The sequence below is a fragment of the Camelus ferus genome, chromosome 12 (assembly GCF_009834535.1).
Source record: "Camelus ferus isolate YT-003-E chromosome 12, BCGSAC_Cfer_1.0, whole genome shotgun sequence".
NCBI classification, from domain to species: Eukaryota; Metazoa; Chordata; class Mammalia; order Artiodactyla; family Camelidae; genus Camelus; species Camelus ferus.
In genome coordinates, this window is record NC_045707.1 from 38,613,103 (window position 1) to 38,631,039 (window position 17,937).

The 17,937-nt window shown below is 40.5% G+C and overlaps 1 protein-coding gene across 3 annotated transcripts in view; it reads left to right on the forward strand.

Moving 5' to 3' along the window:
* The first annotated feature begins 401 nt into the window (after positions 1–401).
* ALDH1L2 (aldehyde dehydrogenase 1 family member L2) overlaps positions 402–17,937 on the forward strand; it is a 50,274-nt gene continuing 32,738 nt past the window's right edge. For 2 of the 3 annotated variants that reach the window (XR_004324669.1, XM_032493436.1), the window contains exons 1-8: positions 402–532; positions 6,392–6,536; positions 9,887–10,121; positions 12,428–12,593; positions 14,335–14,436; positions 14,642–14,731; positions 16,385–16,519; positions 17,660–17,785. Coding sequence is in view for 2 of the 3 variants with exons in the window: in XM_032493436.1 (XP_032349327.1) it covers positions 485–532; positions 6,392–6,536; positions 9,887–10,121; positions 12,428–12,593; positions 14,335–14,436; positions 14,642–14,731; positions 16,385–16,519; positions 17,660–17,785 (1,047 nt within the window). In the remaining variant the exon portion in view is untranslated. Of the gene's footprint in view, positions 533–6,391; positions 6,537–9,886; positions 10,122–10,577; positions 10,685–12,427; positions 12,594–14,334; positions 14,437–14,641; positions 14,732–16,384; positions 16,520–17,659; positions 17,786–17,937 lie in introns of those variants that run through there. The other variant, XM_032493438.1, reaches the window with a different exon arrangement.

A 17,937-nucleotide genomic window follows, 5' to 3' on the forward strand; every position in this document is an offset into this window, starting at 1 on the left:
ATTAAATCTTCTTGTCAGACTACGAGATAGGGATCCGGATCCTTATGTACCGAAGGTGCCCGCATCCCTTATCTTTCGTGGCTCCACGCACATACCTGTTGCTTTCTCAGGGCTGTGTTAAGGACTGATGTTTAAGGCAGACCCTTACGTACCTCAGAGGGTGTGAGTAGCCGGTAGAAGATCCCACAGCTAGTAAGACTGGAACCGAGGCCGCCGCCGGGAGCTGTCCCTCTGGCTGGGCACCAGCGCTGCCCGGGAGACTGCGGTACGCCCCGCCCAGTCGCATGGGATTGGCCCCGGGAGCCCTGCCAGCTGGAGGGGGCGGAGCCATTAGCTGGGTCCCGGGACTCGCCGAGGCCCTGAGCTGCGAGCGCTTCTGCCTCGGGCTAGTAGGCTGCAGGCCGCACCCAGGCTGAGCGGCCCCCGCTTGTCTCCTGCGCCCCTGCGGCTCCCGCGGCTCCCGCGGCTCCCTCTCCTTTCCAGCATGCTGCGGCGAGGTGGCCAGGCACTCCGGCGCTTCTCCACCGGCCGGGTGAGTCCGGCCCGGGCGAGCGTCCCTGCTCTCGTCCCGGGCTGATTTCCAAACCCGGGGGCGGGGGTGGGGGAGGGCGTTCCGAGCAGCGGGGCTGAGAGTGGATGGCGATGTTTAGACTTTGCTAAAAGCCCAAACAACGTTTTTTAAACAGGGATACTGCAGAGGAGGATCTGGGGAGGGTTCTGGATGGGGCTTGTCAAGCGAGCCATTGTCTTCCACAGAGAAGAGGGCTGAGGATGCAGCTTTTGAACATCTAAGGTATGGGTGGGATTGAAAGAGTGGAGATAGTCGCTTTGCAAGGGGGCCAGAGTTGGCTTCCTTTCCTTTTTCATTTCAATCTTGAGATCCTTGATTATGAGATGGAGCCGAGATACAGGACCGAGACCATCTCCTGGAGGAGAGTCGTATCAAGTCAGCGGGGTCCGGCCTGAGACATGTGAGCGCTCTGACTGGCATGCAGGGCCCATTCAGATAATAGCACTCCGACTTTGTGGCTGCAAACTCATTATTCCTGAGCTGCAAGCAGCAAGATTTCTAGGATTACCAGGCGCTGCAGAAGCAGCCACCCTTGAACATTTGTAAACTATGGCGCAAGAACCGAGCCCTAGCCCAGCCCAGGGCCTTGGAATTGCATCAGCTTCTCCAGAAATGGAAGGAGAGAGGACACGTTGCATGTGGGCTGCCTTCAGCATTCGGGGGTCTGGGGAGATATGCCTCCCTGCATCTAGGCAGATTCCAGGCTGTTTAGGAAACAGACTCCAGGCTGTTTAGGAAAGGGAAAAAAAAATCCATCCCATGTACATGATCACTTTTTCAGGAAGTGCATGTTTGCCCTGTTATAAAAGAAATTGCTTTTTTTGATTTGTCTTCTCTGCCAGAGTCACATGTGCATGTGTACACATCCAGATATAAAAACTTGGAGGCAGAGAGAAGTCTTGGGTAGCATCAGAAACTGGCCCAAAGTAGCATAAGTGGAAAAGCTTTTGTTCCCCTGACAGCCCCAAGTAATGAGAATTCACTTTATCCCATGCAGTCAGTTCTAGTTATTTTGGGAGTATTCACCTTTTTTTTCAAATAAGGAAAAAGAGACTTGCTATGGTAGAGATTTTGCTTGCTCTCCTGTGCAGTGCTCTGGACTCCTGCTTAGCTTTCTCCTGCCACGTGGCACATGGGAATCTGGGTTGAATGGCACAGAGAGCAAGGGGTTTGTGCCTGCCTGTTTTATTGGCCTCCTCTGTCAACACCTTTCATTTAATTGCCTTTTTTTGGAGAGCAGAAGGGATTCCTGAAGGGTGAAAAGATATCAATCATGGGGTTTACATAAGATTTTAATAATAAAAATCTGAACAGCCCAGGTGTCAAATGGCATAAGCAAAAACACCCATGGAGAAGCACTGGGCACAGACAGGGGTCAAGGACCTGAGAGACTACCCCGGGAATACATGTAGAAGCAGTGACATATGGCTGGGAAGAAAGGTTTTTCAATGACCAAAGGAAGACATGGAGTAATAAGAATTGGCGATATTTTACTCCATAGAAAATGAAGAGTCATCCTTTGGATTGTGTTCTGTAGTACTGTTCAAAATCAGACATGGCTGATGAGAGCATAAAATGGTACAGCTTCTTTGGAAAACTGACAGTTTTTTATAAGATTAAACATAAACCATCATATAACTCAACAATTTCCCTCATAAGTATTTATCCAAGAGAAATGAAAACTTATGTTCACACAAATACCTATTTATGGGTGTTTATGGATGTTTTATTCATAATCACCAATATAAATGTCTTTCATCTGGTGACAGGATAAGCAAACTGTGGTATATTTGTCCGTACATTGGACTCCTACTCAAACAAACAAAAAAAATGAACTACTGATACATACAACAACATGGATGAAACTCAAATATGTATGCTAAGTGTAAAAAGACAGATTCAAAGGGCTACATATTATATGAGTCCATTCGTCTGACATTTTCAAAAGAGTAGAACTATAGTGACAGAAAAAGAGATCAGTGGCTATCAGGGACAGGAGAAGGGAAAGGGGTTGACTGCAAGAGGGCAGGAGGGAGTTTTGGGGGGTGATGGAACTAACTGTTCTTTATCTTGATTGTAGCAGTGGTTACATCACTGTGTGTTTGTCCAAACTCACAGAATTATACACTGAAAGTGGTGTGTTTTATTGTATGTAAATTACACCTTCCTCTTAAAAAAACTTTTAAAATCACACAGTGCTTTTGAGTTTGGTATTAAAGCAGAATGAAGAATGAAAAAAAAAAAAACTCTCAGAATGTAGCAACATCCAAGGGGAAAATTCGTTTATAATACTTCCTGATAGAATTAATGTTTCCATTTTTTCTTGAAGAAATGGATGTAGAAAGAAGTATTTAATTGACAAACCTCCTGATTTTTAAAGAGAAGTCAGAAATTCAGTCTGCTAATGTGAAGCCTCCTAAAAATCTTTCCACAGTTTTTTTGCCAACACTCTTACCGGGTCACTGATTAGCAGTCCCTGCCATGCACTGTGCCCAGAGCATGGCTGATGTTCAAACATGCTTGTTGAACAGATCTTGCACGCTGTCAGGCACTGTTAGGGGCACCACGTGACAAGTGCTCCACTAAGTGTTAGATATCTCGCTGTCTCAGAAAAATTAACTTTGTTTTATTCTTTTGTGGAAAGGTTCTTTCTCCTTTCCACTTCTCATTGGAAAAGCTGCCATTTCTCACAGTTCCTAATATGAACAGCTTTGACCTTGTTTGACATCAAGCTTAGATGGTTCTATTTAGGTAGCACCTGCTTCAAAAAAGGGCTATGGATCAGGGGAGACACTTAGCACTATGCCTTTGAGTTTTCATTAGAAGACTGTGTGTATTTTTTTTTTAATCCTTAGAGATAATCAGAGTTCATATTAACTTGCTTTCCAAAGAATTTTACCAGGATGTGAATAGCTGGAAATGCAATATTTGATAGTTTAAAAAGCAAAAACTCGATTCCCTGCAACAGACTCTTCTAATGCAGAATGTTCTCTCTAGAAAACTCCAAGATAATAGCATGTACCCCCTGATTTATAAGTGCTATGGGTCATTTTATGTAACCCCCTCTTCTTTGTCACCAATATAACAGGCAACGATAGTGCCTTAAAGGATGTTCTCTGGTCATCAGCCTCGCTCCCCCGAATGAATGGTGCTGTCTAGCATGTCAGGACCACCAAGGTAGTCCCTTAGAAAGTCTGATGGAAGTGTTTCCCATAGTTGACCTGTCAAATGATTGCCATGTTTTTTTTTTTAAAGGGGAAGAGGGATCTTCAACATAGGAAAACCACAAAGCACATCCTCTGAAGTGCGACCTGAGTTTGAATCCTGCCTCTGCCTCTTTTTAGCCCTGTCTGTGAACAGGTTACTTAACTTCCCTTTGTCTTCTCATTTGTAAAATGAGTCACTGCGAGGCTTAAAGACATAATAAGGATTTGATACTTTTTTTTGAATTAGTGAAAAAGGCTCAATCCAGTGCCTGCCTTATGGTACACTCCCAGTAAGAAGACTCCATTATCATCATTTTTATTTACCAAGATATTACTTGTGGTAGAATAATGACAGTGAACATTTATTGAGCATTTACTATTGCCATGCACTGCACTAATGCATTATGTACTTTATCCCACTAAATCCTTATAGCAACCTTATGAGATAGGTACTGTTATTGTTCAGATTTTAACTGATGAGACCCAGCTCAAGATCGCCCAGCTGGTGCTATGGAAAAACAATGGTACTGGAATAAGAACTAGAGTTAGAATCTCAGAGCTGCCACATAGTAACTGTTTGACTCCAGGATGTATTTTAACCTATGCTTTACTTTCTTCATCTGTAAAATGGCTGTTTAATGCCTGTCTCTGGGAGTAATTGGGCAGTCAAAATGAAGTAACATTATATCAAATACCTGGCACATACTAGGGTCTTGTTAAAATGTTCACTATTACTTCCACCACTTCTACCTGACCCAGACTCCCCAGGGCAGAATTTTTTTTTGTAGAGAATGGACACACTCCATACAGCAGAGATTCTGACTTTTGTGTGCCTGTCCGTCAGTGGACAGCTTGTTAAAATGCAGCTTCCTGGACTAATAAAGTGCAGCAGCAGGATTGAAACTTGCCCGTTTGGTTTTGACTTAGTGCCAGCTTGCTGAGAGTCTGACTCAGTAGATTAGGGGTAGGACTCAGGAAACCACATTTTTAACATTTCCTCCCAGCTGATTCTGCCAACATGGACAGTCAGTCCTCAGACCATACTTGAAGAAATAAGACTGAGATAAAATATCCCAGTCTAGTTCTTTGGAATTATACTAACTCATTATAAACACTTAAAATCATAAAATCTGAAATGTTCTCACTGTTAGAAACTCACCTTTGTAGCTTTAGTTTTAGCACTAAGCTCAGAAAGTGTTTCAGTGAATGTAGAATTTCCAGACATACTGCCATGGTTTCTGTAAATACTGTGTTTCTAGGGGAATATTGACTCTGAAACTGAACTCCCAATAACCAGATGACAGCTGAGAGCACGTTACATTTGAGTCCACTCATCCTCTTGGCTCTTGTATGTTTTTAGAGTAATATTTTAGAAGTCTTAAAATATGTGGCATTAATAATGGCATGAGGTAAAGCCAAATTTTGTAATTTGTAAACATGTCAGTTCTATTTCAAGCAACAGCATTAATTATAGGATCTGAAGATAGAATATTTAAAGACCATTTTGACTTTTTAAGAGGAAATGAAATAGTTATGCATTATTTGTAGGCCAGGTGTGCTGTTCTTAGAGTTAATCTGTTAGACACAGATGCTGTAGGCTCTTTGGGGATGGAAACTTTAGCTGGGCCTGGAAAAGAATTTCTAAACTAAAACCTTAATTGCTTAATTATCAACTCACTTATAAGGAAGATGTGAACCCATATGCTTTTAAGTTCATGCCTAAAAAGGGATGCTATCTATGTCATTAATAGTGTGGGAAATAAGAGAAAATTAAGTTTCCTTAGAGTAAAATTTTAACAGTGAGGCTTTACTACTTTAGAATGACTTTCTAGAACATTAATTAATCCCATTTAGATTGAAGGAAAAATATTCTAAATCCAAATCCTGTGAAGCCATACTCTAACATGGAGGAATAGAAGGTGGAAAGAGTTCTGGGGAGCTGGGGTTGGTCCTTTGCCAAAACGGGAAGCACATGGGCAGTCATGACCCTCTGATTACCATCTCTACACCCAGGATCCTGCATCTAGCCTGCCTCACCTGATGGCTCTTCATCACCATCTTCACAGTCATCACATCCACATGTTACCTTAAGCTTTGTGAAAAGGCTTCATCTTGGGAGAATTTACAGAAGACATAATTGCTTAAAGACAGGCCTTAAAAACTTTTAACCCCTTCAGTGCCACTCTTATCTATTTGATATTTATATTTATTGACAACCACTGTGTTTTTGTGCATCAGTGTTAATGTTCTGAAAAGGACATGGAAGAGCTGAGTGGTGGTGGCCCATTTTATTTTTAAGTATATATGTGGGCTTTGGAGTCAGACAGACCCGGATTCAAATCCCACCTCTTGCTTATTTTGACAGTATGACCTTGGAGATATACTTGACATTTCCAAAATATTTCTTCATTCATAAAATGGTACAAAATGGGGGATAATAAAACAGGATAGTTGTGAGGATTAAATTACCTGAAATGTGAAGGCCTCAGTTCCTTATCTGAAACATGTAGAGCCAAATGCATTTTGAGGTTCAGAATTATTCACATTGGAGAAAGTTAACATGGTACATAGTACATTACACACTAACACCTGTCACTATTGAATTGTTTCCCAGGTATATTTCAAAAACAAGCTGAAGTTGGCACTTATTGGTCAGAGTCTGTTTGGACAGGAGGTCTACAGCCAGCTCTGCAAAGAGGGCCACCGAGTCGTGGGAGTATTCACAGTTCCAGATAAGGATGGAAAAGCTGACCCACTGGGTGAGTGTATCTTGGAACAGTTGGATCAGGAACTCTGCCTACTGGAAGCCTTTTCAGGCCAAGTCTATTTGTATAGTAGGTACAGACTCAAGAATTCTCTCTTCTCTGTGAAGACAAAGATTTTCAGGCTTCTATTGTACTTACTTTCACTGTAGTCACCAGGTCCGTCAAAGGAATTTCCAAGCATATGTTTTTTCTGAATTACTCTTGTGAAATAGCTCAAAGGTGCTTTGGGACATCTAGAATAATGTCTGATGCAGAGATGCTGATAGGAATTAAGGGGAGTCCACACCCAATAATAGCAATTGACATGGGGTCAATAAACAACGCATTTATCTCAGGACAATTATAGCCATGGCTGCGTGGCTATTAAGGTAGGTAATGACAATAGCCATCCTCAGAGCAAACCCACTCTGTGGTTCTGATTTGCCCACTATTGTTATGCTGAGAAAGAGTGCAAAAAGCAGAGACAGAAACAGCCTGCAGGTAAGGAATAAGAGCTAGCATCTAAAAATCTTGGCTTACGACTTGAGTCTTTATAAATCACTGGTGTGATGCAATACATTGGTTGGAAAACAGTATCTGTGATAACTCTAAAAGTTTACATTTTGTTTCTTGGAGGAAGCAGCTCTGGGGTTTATCCTAGTTCTTGTTACTGGGGAAATTGGATGAAGGCTGTCAGAAGGTACAAACTTCCAGTTACAAGATAAGTAAGTACTAGGGATGTACTGTACAACATTATAAATATAATTAATGCAGCCATATGTTATATTATAAAAATTGTTAAGAGAGTAAATCCTGAGTTATCATCACAAAGAAGAAAATTGTTTTCTCTTTCTTTTGTTTTGTATCTATATGAGATGATACATGTTTACTAAACATATTGTAATAATCATTTCACGATGTATGTAGGTCAAATCATTATACTGTACACCTTAAACTTACATAGTGCTATATGTTGATTATATCTTAGTAAAACTGGAAGAAAAAAAAGAGTCAAGCTAAAAAAAAGTTGGGCCAAGAGCACATATGCACATGAATTTAATCACTTGATTTAGAAATTATCCTTGTTTGAGAAAAAGGTTATCTCAACGGGGGAATTCTGAGGGAAGCTGCCTCATAAATTCATGCCTGGCTCCAAAGGCTGAAGAGGACAGATTCCCGTTGCTGGGATTACCTGTCTCATCATTATCTATTTCCACCAACTTTGTGTGTGGGATGTTTGGGAGGACTTACATTTGAGATATCAGATTGGCTATTGAATCAGGGGAACTTCAAATAATATTAGCTTAAATAGGATAAAAATCCATTTCTCAAGTCTGAGTTGGCCATCCCAGCTATTGTAGCAGCATATAGTTATCACAATGCAGGCTCCTTCTGTTTGTTGTTTTGCCATTATGAACACTGGACTTCCATCTCCTGGTCCAAGGTGACTGCTGCAGCCCCAGCTATCAACTCTGCATTCCAACAAGCAGAAAGGGCAAGATGGGAAGCAGAGGGCAAGCCTTCAATTAAGGGCATAATCCAGAAGTTGCACATATTACTCCCACTTGTATCTTGTTGGCTAGAACTTAGACATTGGCCAAATCTTTGCAAAACAAGCTAAGAAATACAGATTTTATTTGGGGTGGCCATGTGTTCAGCTGAAGTAGAGAAATCCCTTCTAAAGGATGAAAGGGGACAAGTAGCATTCTCTACCATATACATGACCTTCAGAAGAATTGCAAACATGTGACTCTTAAACCTCCTTTCAGAGTATGTCCTAGGAAATGAACTTTTCCCTAGTGCCTGGTCCCAGGCATTTGGTTAACAGTGTATGTTTTAGAATCATGAAACTAATTCCAACTCTGCCACTTAATAGCTGTGAGATCTTGGGCAAGTTACTTAAACTCATTGAGCTTAGTTCAGTGGTACCCATCTCACATGGATCAAATGAGATAATGTATGTAAAGTGCTCAGCACTGCACCTGATTCATAAAAAGAATCAGTAGTGACAGTGGCTAACTATTTTTGTTGTCAGAATGGTCAAATAGAGCAGCCAAAAATAGTCCTGGGGCAGTCAAAGATCAGTGTGGGAGGACAACACCTGGATGCGTCAGGCCTTTCTCAGTGGAGCAGATTTCTTAAAAGAAGACTTATAAGTCTCTTCCACCCGATTTTTCTGTCCCAGTCTAATCTTTCACAAGTTTCACTCAGTTTCACCACATTTTTAAAAATCATCATTTACCCATTTTCCTATCATCTGTCATTTGAGTTGTTCACAGTTTGTTCAACATTTTAGGAACATTTACATTTTGTGGACATTATTATACTGGTCTCTCAAATTCTTACAAATGCATCGACCAAGGCATTACCTTGAATGCCAGAGTCCTTTTGGGACTTATTAGGCTTTGGAATTTAGGCTTTGTGGTGGAGGCATCATGCCCTCCTGAATGTTGTGTCAGTGAATGTTACCAAAACATGCAGGTAAAAAGCCTTAGGTAAGGCTTCTGGATATTGCCTTTGTTTCTTTGTGTTACTGATAGACAATAAATATATGTATGCAGCAATACATGTAAGGGATGTAGTTAGTAAAGATGATACTTTATTATGGAAAAAAAATGAGCTTGTGCTGTCTGTGCTTTGGAGGGCCATTACATTTCACACAGAGGTAGAATGGGGTCATTCTTTTCAGAAGGGACAACATTTTCCTGAGCAAAGAGCTTTGTATTGGCTTCAGTATGGCAAAACCCTTGTGGGAGCATGTATTCTCCATTCTTGGCCTCTCTCCTCCACTGACTTATCTGATTGGCAAGTCTAGGAGAGGGAACTAGACAGGCTCAAGCTCAGGTCAATGACTTTCTCCATTTATCTTTTTGGATCTGCCTGTTTGGCAGGGAGAACTGTTCCAGTTGACAATCTACCCTGTGATAAAAGGTCTTCCAGGAAATGGGCTTTGGAAGGGACTCAGGGTTTTCCATCCTGTGTCTGATCTGGGTGGTGATGTTTTGGCACTTGATTTCAAATCTTAAAATGTTTTCTAAGTTTTCTAAATGGCTGTATCAGTAGTAAATGTACAATTTTTGATCTATAAGAGAAGTGGCTTCAGTTAAAATCTCAAAATGTTGTCTAGCCACAAACTTTGAAGTTCAAACATATTATGCCTTAAATATTTAGGTTAAAAAATCACATTGTAAGAGTGGATGGATCTGGATAACATTGTAACAGGTCAAATCCTGATCAGAATCTAAATTGTTCTTCATCATGTTTTATTTGTAAATGTTTCATGAAATTACGGTATGTGAATTCATAGTAATATAAATTATAGCTAAAACTTTTTTGATGAAAATAATCTTCTCTTTCATGCTCAGCTTTGGCTGCAGAGAAAAATGGGACCCCTGTGTTCAAGTTCCCAAGATGGAGAGTCAAGGGCAAGACCATAAAGGAGGTGGCAGAGGCCTACAGATCTGTGGGTGCAGAGCTAAACGTGCTTCCCTTCTGCACACAGTTCATCCCCATGGATGTAATTGACAGCCCAAAGCATGGTTCCATCATTTATCACCCGTCTATCCTTCCGAGGCACAGAGGAGCCTCTGCTATCAACTGGTAAGATTTTTTTTAATAACCAAGATGGGCCTATTTCTATTGCCTGTAATCGTTCTGTTTCTTACCTAGGTGATCAAGGAGCTGGGTATACTTGAATAATTGTGAAGTCCTGATTGATTGCTACTATTGCAGGAACTCCCCTGTGATCTAGAGGTACTGTATAAGCCAGAACAGCATTTCCCAAGAATAGTCTATGGAGTATTGGCTCCACTGGATATAACTAGGTATTGAGCAAGCAAAGATCCTGTGGTCAGAAGTTAGGTTAACGCTGGATTTCTTTATCCCGGAACTTCTTGAAATTTTAACATATGCTTTAATGTGAGCATCATAATCTCCAAGAGGGAATCTGAGTACAAAGTATTCCCAAACTTATTTGGCTATGGAACTCAAGTACATTTCAGGAAATGCTGAATTATCTGAAATTATCTTTCTCTCTGTCTGTCTTCCCCCATTCAGTGTTAAACTTCTTAAGGGAAGAAAGGACTATGGTCTAACATTTTTACTGCTCTATGTCCCAATATCAAGAACAATGCCTGGTACACTGTAGGAGCCCAGTACCAAAGGTACACTATGCTGTGGGTCAAGGTGGGCCTTTCCCACTTTGTCTGTCTTCTCTCCTCTACCTAACATCACCCTGATATCTCTTGGTTTCAAGTTATCAGATAGCAGAAAATCTACGCTTAGTTTAAATGTGGTGAAAAACATTTCATTGTACTTAAAGATTGATTACATGAATTGATTTCTTTTTTGTTCTTGTGAATGGTGCTGTAATGAATATCTTTGTACTGAAACATGTATTTTTTTCTTGTTTTGTATTGCTTCCACATGCAGAGTCATTGAGTCAAAGTATATGAATATTGTCAAAGCTCTTGTTAACACAGTGCCAATTAATTCCTCAATATTTCTGAAGAGTGGTAGATTGATTGATTTAGGTCTTGCTTGATTAGCTCAGAAAGGTAAAAATGACTTAGACTGAGAGCATGACTGACATACTAGATTATACTCTGTCTATATTAGCCTGCTCTCTGATATGCCCCCCTTTGGTATTAATTAATTTATATTCTTTTTTTATTGAAGTATAGTTGGTTTACAATGTTGTGTTAATTTATGGTGTATAGCATAATGATTCAGTTACACACACATATATATTCCTTTTCATGTTCTTTTTCGTTATATGTTATTACGAGGTATTGAATGGAGTTCCCTGTGCTATACAGTAGGCCTTGCTGTTTAATCAGATATAGTAGTTAGTATCTGCAAATCCTGAACTCCCAATTTATCCTTCCATCTCCCCCTGTCCCTCCTGGTAACCGTAAATTTGCTTTCTGTGTCTGTGAGTCTGTTTCTGTTTTGTAAATAAGTTCATCTGTGTCTTCTTTATAGATTCCACTTACAAGTAATATCATATGGTACTTTTCTTTCTCTTTCTGGCTTAACTTTGCTTAGTATGATAATCTCCAGGTCCATCCATTTTGCTAAAAATGGCATTATTTCATCCTTTTTTATAGCCAAGTAGTATTCCATTGTATGTTTGTACCACAGCTTCCTTATCCAGTCATCTGTTCATGGGTTCATGGACATTTAGGTTGCTTCCATGTCTTGGCTGTTGTAAATAGTGCTGTGATATGCTTTTATGTGTGTGTGTGTGTGTGTGTGTGTGTGTGTGTGTATGTGTGTATGTATTTCCACATATCTGGTTTGTTGTATCATAAGGTTTGTGGGGCCAGCATTTCCTCTTAGGCTAAATTTTTTAGAACACATAATACAAATAGTTGAATTGATCAGCCATCTTTTACTACAATTTATAGACAATCTAGAATTAATTCTGGCTCTAAGTGATGCTTATACCTGAATTACACAACCTAAATTAATAATCAGTTCTCCTCTTCACATTGCACTGATCATCCTCTGTTTTATCTTTCATTATCTTATTCTGCCTAATAGAGGGTCAGGTATGATATAGGAATTGGACCCTGGTGGGCAAAATTACTTGATGCTGCCATAGAAAGCTGACACCTGGGAGTCAGTGAGTGGTAGCAATGGTGGACTCTAATGCCTTTTTGAGTAGACTACGAGTCATTAGTATGTGTTAACAAGACTATAGACATGAGGGTGTATAAAACTGCAGTACCATTAAGTTCTGCTTCTCATGACTGCTGTCGCCTTCCAGCTCTACTGCAGTTCCTCATGGTAGCTTCATTGACGTTCTACTTCCCATTGTAACTACTTCATACTTTAATGTCACTAATTCATCATCTTACAATACAGTTAACCAGTGCTTTAAGTTGAAACTCTTCTTTTCACAGGACCCTAATCATGGGAGATAAGAAAGCTGGGTTTTCTGTTTTCTGGGCTGATGATGGTTTAGACACAGGACCTATTCTTCTTCAGAAGTCATGTGATGTTGAACCCAATGATACAGTGGATGCACTTTATAACCGATTTCTTTTTCCTGAAGGAATCAAGGCCATGGTCAGTATATTTATGCCATCAAAAAGAATTTAGTAAACCTTTGAAGTTTTGGCAATATTTTTCATGTATTGAGAATTTGCTTATATGAATTTTTATTAAAAATATAAAACTGAAAAACAAAATTAGATTTTACATTTTCCAGTAGGATGGTATATTTAGGGTAGAAATCTGACCTTTAGAATTTCTTAGTCTATGGAAGCTGCCTTGATCTTCTGAGAGCAGTGATTAGATACAAAAAGTAGCAATCAAACTTCTTCATTTATTTTACCAAATATTTGAATCTCCAACTTTGTTTATAATGACTCATTGTAAAGAAGTGTACAGAATCTTAAGAAATGTTGGTATATAATTTGGACTTCCTTCAGAAGTATTTGAAATCAGTCTATTGGACAGGGTGAAATTTGGCATTGCTTTATTTATTCAGATATGCTCTGGATAAAAAGCTCAAAGCATGTATACTATGAAGTAAAAATAGATTGTAAAACATTGAAAGGCAATTTCAGTGTTATTTAATGTCTTTCAGAGTTTGATATGGTAGAGGTTCAACACAGAGATGGACAAGAAGATGGCATAAAGCAGCAGCCATTGATTTAGGAAAGGAGAACAGTGCTTTGCTTGTATCATTTAATGATTAAGAGAAAGGGTTTTGGTCAGAAAGGCACCAGATTTCTCACTCTACCACTTACTTGTTGTGTGATAATAGTCAAGTTACTTAGCTTCTTTAGCCTTGGTTTCCTCATCTATAAAATGTGGATAATACTGCCTGACTTAGAGGGTGGTTGTGAAAATCAAATGACATTTGTGTAAAGCATCTAGCACACAGGTACTCAAAATGATAATTATAATCAAAATAGTACTTGGTGTGTTTGGTAGCATTAGCTCAATCCTGGAGCTTGTATCTGGTGCTGTTATACCCAAAGTGGGTGGAATGAATGAGCTGTAACCCTGGACCTGTTCCCAGGTGGCTCCCTCCATGAGCTCTCAGGCAGGTTGGTCAGCAGCTGTGAGTACTTAGAAATCTGAGAACTTGAGCTCACATAGGTCTTCCAGTGAAGGAGAGAGTCTCTCAACTTAAGGTAAACATAAATATGGCACGGAAGGGGATATAGGACACATCTATCCCAAAGGCAATCAAACTCATGGACAGATTTTAACTTTTGTTTTAATTCCAGGTGTCCTAAGCTGGAAAACCAGTTGAATTCCTTAAATATAACAATGTATCACTTTCTAGAATCATCATAATGAGTGGAAATAACCCACAATGACTTATTTTACAATTATATTCCTGAAATACCCATTGAAATTTGAAAGGGGGGATTGAAATTTGTTTAAATAAGGGAGTCATCTTCAAAAGTACAGGCTGGGTATTGGCAGTAGATAGACCTGGATGCATATCCTGCTTCTGACTCCTACAAGCTAACACTGTGATCTGGAGTGAGTTGCCTTTTTTTCAAACCAGTTGCTTGAGGCTTTTTTCCAAGTCTCAGTTTCCTCATCTGGAAATCAGCACTAATAATATCCACCTTGTAGGACTGGTGTGATGTTGCAAAGGATATTTTACATAAAGTAGCTAACCACACTACCTGGTGCAATTATGGATCAAAAAAAATGGTAGTTATTACCAAAGTCTGACTCTGGACAGATTTATATGTAGTAATTCTGTTAAACAGAAACTTCAGTGAAACAGTCCATGCAATTGATGACCACTGGGCTTTAATGCAGGTAATATTTTGGGCTTTAGGTAGAAGCTGTACAACTCATAGCCGATGGAAAAGCTCCTCGTATTCCCCAGCCAGAAGAAGGGGCAACGTATGAAGGTATCCGGAGAAAGGAAGATGCTGAGGTATTTACAGCAACTCAATAACACAATTCAAAGTTCATTTTCTTCTACCTTTAAGCAGTTCCCAGTGTACATTTCCTCACCAAAAGGTAGAGCTCCAAGCCAGAATGCCCCATTCCTACCTCTGCCACTGATGAAGAGAGATGTTTCTGTTGCCTTTGACACTTGCAGCATTGGGAAATTCAACCTGTGCTTTGTGCATTCCTAGATTTCTTGGGATCAGCCTGCTGAAGTTTTGCATAACTGGATTCGAGGTCATGATAAAGTCCCTGGAGCTTGGACGGAGATCAATGGACAGGTAAGTTCTAGGGACCAATTTTTTTTTTTTTTTTTTTTGCATATGACCTTTGTAAGAGGGTATATAAGGCTGGACTTACTCTAGTTCCTCCCTTGGCTGTGAGGAGGGTCTGTGTTCTAGGTATGTGACCAGCTAAAAGAAAACACCCCCGTCTTTACTCAGCACATAATGAGCATTTGGTGTGAAGCAGGTGCTTGGCACAGCCTCTGCCCTCAGGGGGACTGCAGTTTTATGGAGAAAGCAGAGAAGTGAGTAAATACAATGCAGTAAGACAGATACTGTAACTGAGGTCCAGACTCAGGTGTCTTAGGAAAGGCTTCCTAGAAAAGCTGACTATTTTGCTCATACTTTAAGAAGAGGTCAACAGGTAGAGAATGAGATGAAGAGTTAAAGACCCAGAGGTAGGAGGGTGTGTTACCCAGACAGGGACTTGAAGTAGAGTTCAGTGAAGCTGGAGCCTCAGGTGTGAGGAGCAGGTGTGAGAGGCGTGGGGAGAGGTGAGGCAGGGGCGGTGGGCAGGGGCAGGCAAAGCCTTCTAATCCCTGGGGAGTCTCCACTCAACTCAGGTTCTAGCTTTCACCTCTGCTATGAAGTCTCCTGACCTCCCACTCTCAGCCTGGGCATCACTCCCATCTGTTCCAACAACGCCCTGCCTACCTCTGACACAGCATAGTATATATTGTGATCATCACTTACGTCTGCTTCCCCCAGTAGACTATGAATCCCTTAGGGGCAAGGGCATCATATTATTGTCTTGATTAGCTCAGCACTTAAGCAGAGTGCTTCATGCATATTAGGTGTCAATAAAAATATGTGGGATCAATGAAGGACCAAGGGAGCAAGTTAAGTGTGGTGGTTAAGAGTGTGGGATCTGAAACTAGAATGTTTTCATTAAAATTCTGGCTCTGCCACTCTCTGCTTGTAACCTTGGGCAGGTTACACCATTGGGTGCCTTGATTGCCTTATTGTAGAATGAAACTAACAGTGCCTCTGTTATAAGTTGTGGATTGTTGTGAAGATGAAATGAGTTAATATATGTTCATTCATTTTACTACTTAGCCCTTGGCATAGAATATATATTCAATGATATTAACTGTTATAGTGCTCAATAAATGATAGCTAATGGCCATGGAATTATAATAATAACTTATAATAAGAAATCAGTTAGTGTCAAGTTCTCTTGGTTATAGTCTGGATCCAGTTCTGTGTCCATGAACTGATCCACAGAGCACCCTGGACTTCCTATCACGCACCCCACTGCATTGTAATAGTCTATTTACTACTCTGTATCTGCCCTCTCTGACCCCCCACCGACACCTTTACTCCCCCATAAACCCTACCTTCAGGCTGCCAACTCTGAGAGAGCTTTTATCTCATTAACCTTTGTGTCAATGTGAATAAGCAATAAATGTACCCTTATGTCGCCTGGATGTGGGGCATTTCTTAAACTCCTCAGTCACACATTCCCAAACTCTCTCTTGCTTTATGTTGTCTCTATAGATATGGGGTATAGTCTCTTACATGAGGGGTCCAAATTTTATCATAAATGGAAATTCCAACTTCAGCTTTTTTGCAGAGTGTGCTACTTGCACACACCCTTATAAACAGCTTTCACTTCCTCATTTCACAATCTGGGTTTGATCTCTTTATTAGATGGTAACTTTCTATGGCTCATCACTACTGAATAGCTCCGTGCCCCCTGGAGAACCACTGGAAATTAAAGGTGCCAAGAAGCCTGGTCTTGTTACCAAAAAAGGACTTGTTCTTTTTGGTAACGATGGAAAAGCAGTGAGTGTTCAATATGATTACCTATAAAGTAACTTTTTTGGTTTCCTTCGATAACCCAAGCTATTGAGGGACTAGTTGTCACAGGGTAATCTGGCTTTGCAGTGGGACATGGGAGGCTCAAGATGTCTTTGCCCCATTTCTCCCTGGAGATGAACTGGCTCTGTGTTCCTTGATGAGAATAAGACTTCTCAGGGTGGGCCCCACAGACCTGCACAGTTTGCTTTGTGATATGGTAGGAAGAGCTTGGAGTTTAGTCAGGAAACAGGATGTGCATCTCTGCTCTGCCACTTACAGGTCTTTGGCAGGATGCTTTTCCCCTCTGAGTTCAGTTTTCTGTAAAACAGAGAGAGTAATCTCATCTGGCTGCCTTCCCACTGTTAGTCTGGGAGGATCAAATGATGTTACCCTCTTCAGATGCTCCTCCCTTCGCCTCACCAGACAGATGCCCACCCACACCGCCTGTGCTTGGGAGTGTGGACTCTGGACCTCAGTAGGCTCTTGGGTAGATGCCCAGTGAAGAAAGCAAAAGGGAATTTGCAACTCACAGATACTTTCTGGTGGCTTATAGGACAGATCATTTATTAAGATTGTAGGCTTCAGAGTCCAGCTGGTTCTGGGTTGTAACCCCAGCTCTGTTACTTATTTATTAGCCATGTGGGCAAATTACTTAACCTCATTGAGCCTCCATTTCCTCATCAGTAAGATGGGGGTAATAATGGCATCTGCCTCCATCAGGACTTAAGAGTGTGAATATGATACTGCAGCACATACATACTGAGCACCATGCAAGTGACATATTAAGTGTTCAGATGACGGCAGTACTATGGTAGCACTGGTGGTGGTGGTGGTAGTTATAGTAGGCTTTAGATCCCAGTACCTACATCTGAATGTCAGTTTTGGGAGGGACTTATCATCCATTTTGAGATGTATCTGCTCCTAGACTTAACCTTCTCCTTTCTGCTGCCACTGTTGAAATACCATCTCAGTCCTTTTACACATAATGGTGAGTGCTTTTAATTCATATTCTTGTATTTGCTGAATAAGCTGGTCCTCATACCTGTATGGCACTCCTTCTCTCACCAACCTCACTTTTGAACTGTCCTAATACTCATTTCTTCTGCTTGTTTTGTTATCTTATAGCTGATAGTGAGAAATCTGCAGTTTGAAGATGGAAAAATGATTCCTGCATCTCAGTACTTTTCAGCGGGTGAGACATCAGTGGTAGAACTAACAGCTGAAGAGGTGAAGGTGGCGGAGATCATCAAGGTAAATACGTGAAGTTCTTAATAGTACTTTTTACCATGGAAAACATAACCATTTTTGTAACTGGTACCATTAATCCTTTTTCTTTGTATTAGCTGCAAAAATAAGTCAATGCCTAAATTTATACACAAATTTATTTTTCACTTGCATAAATA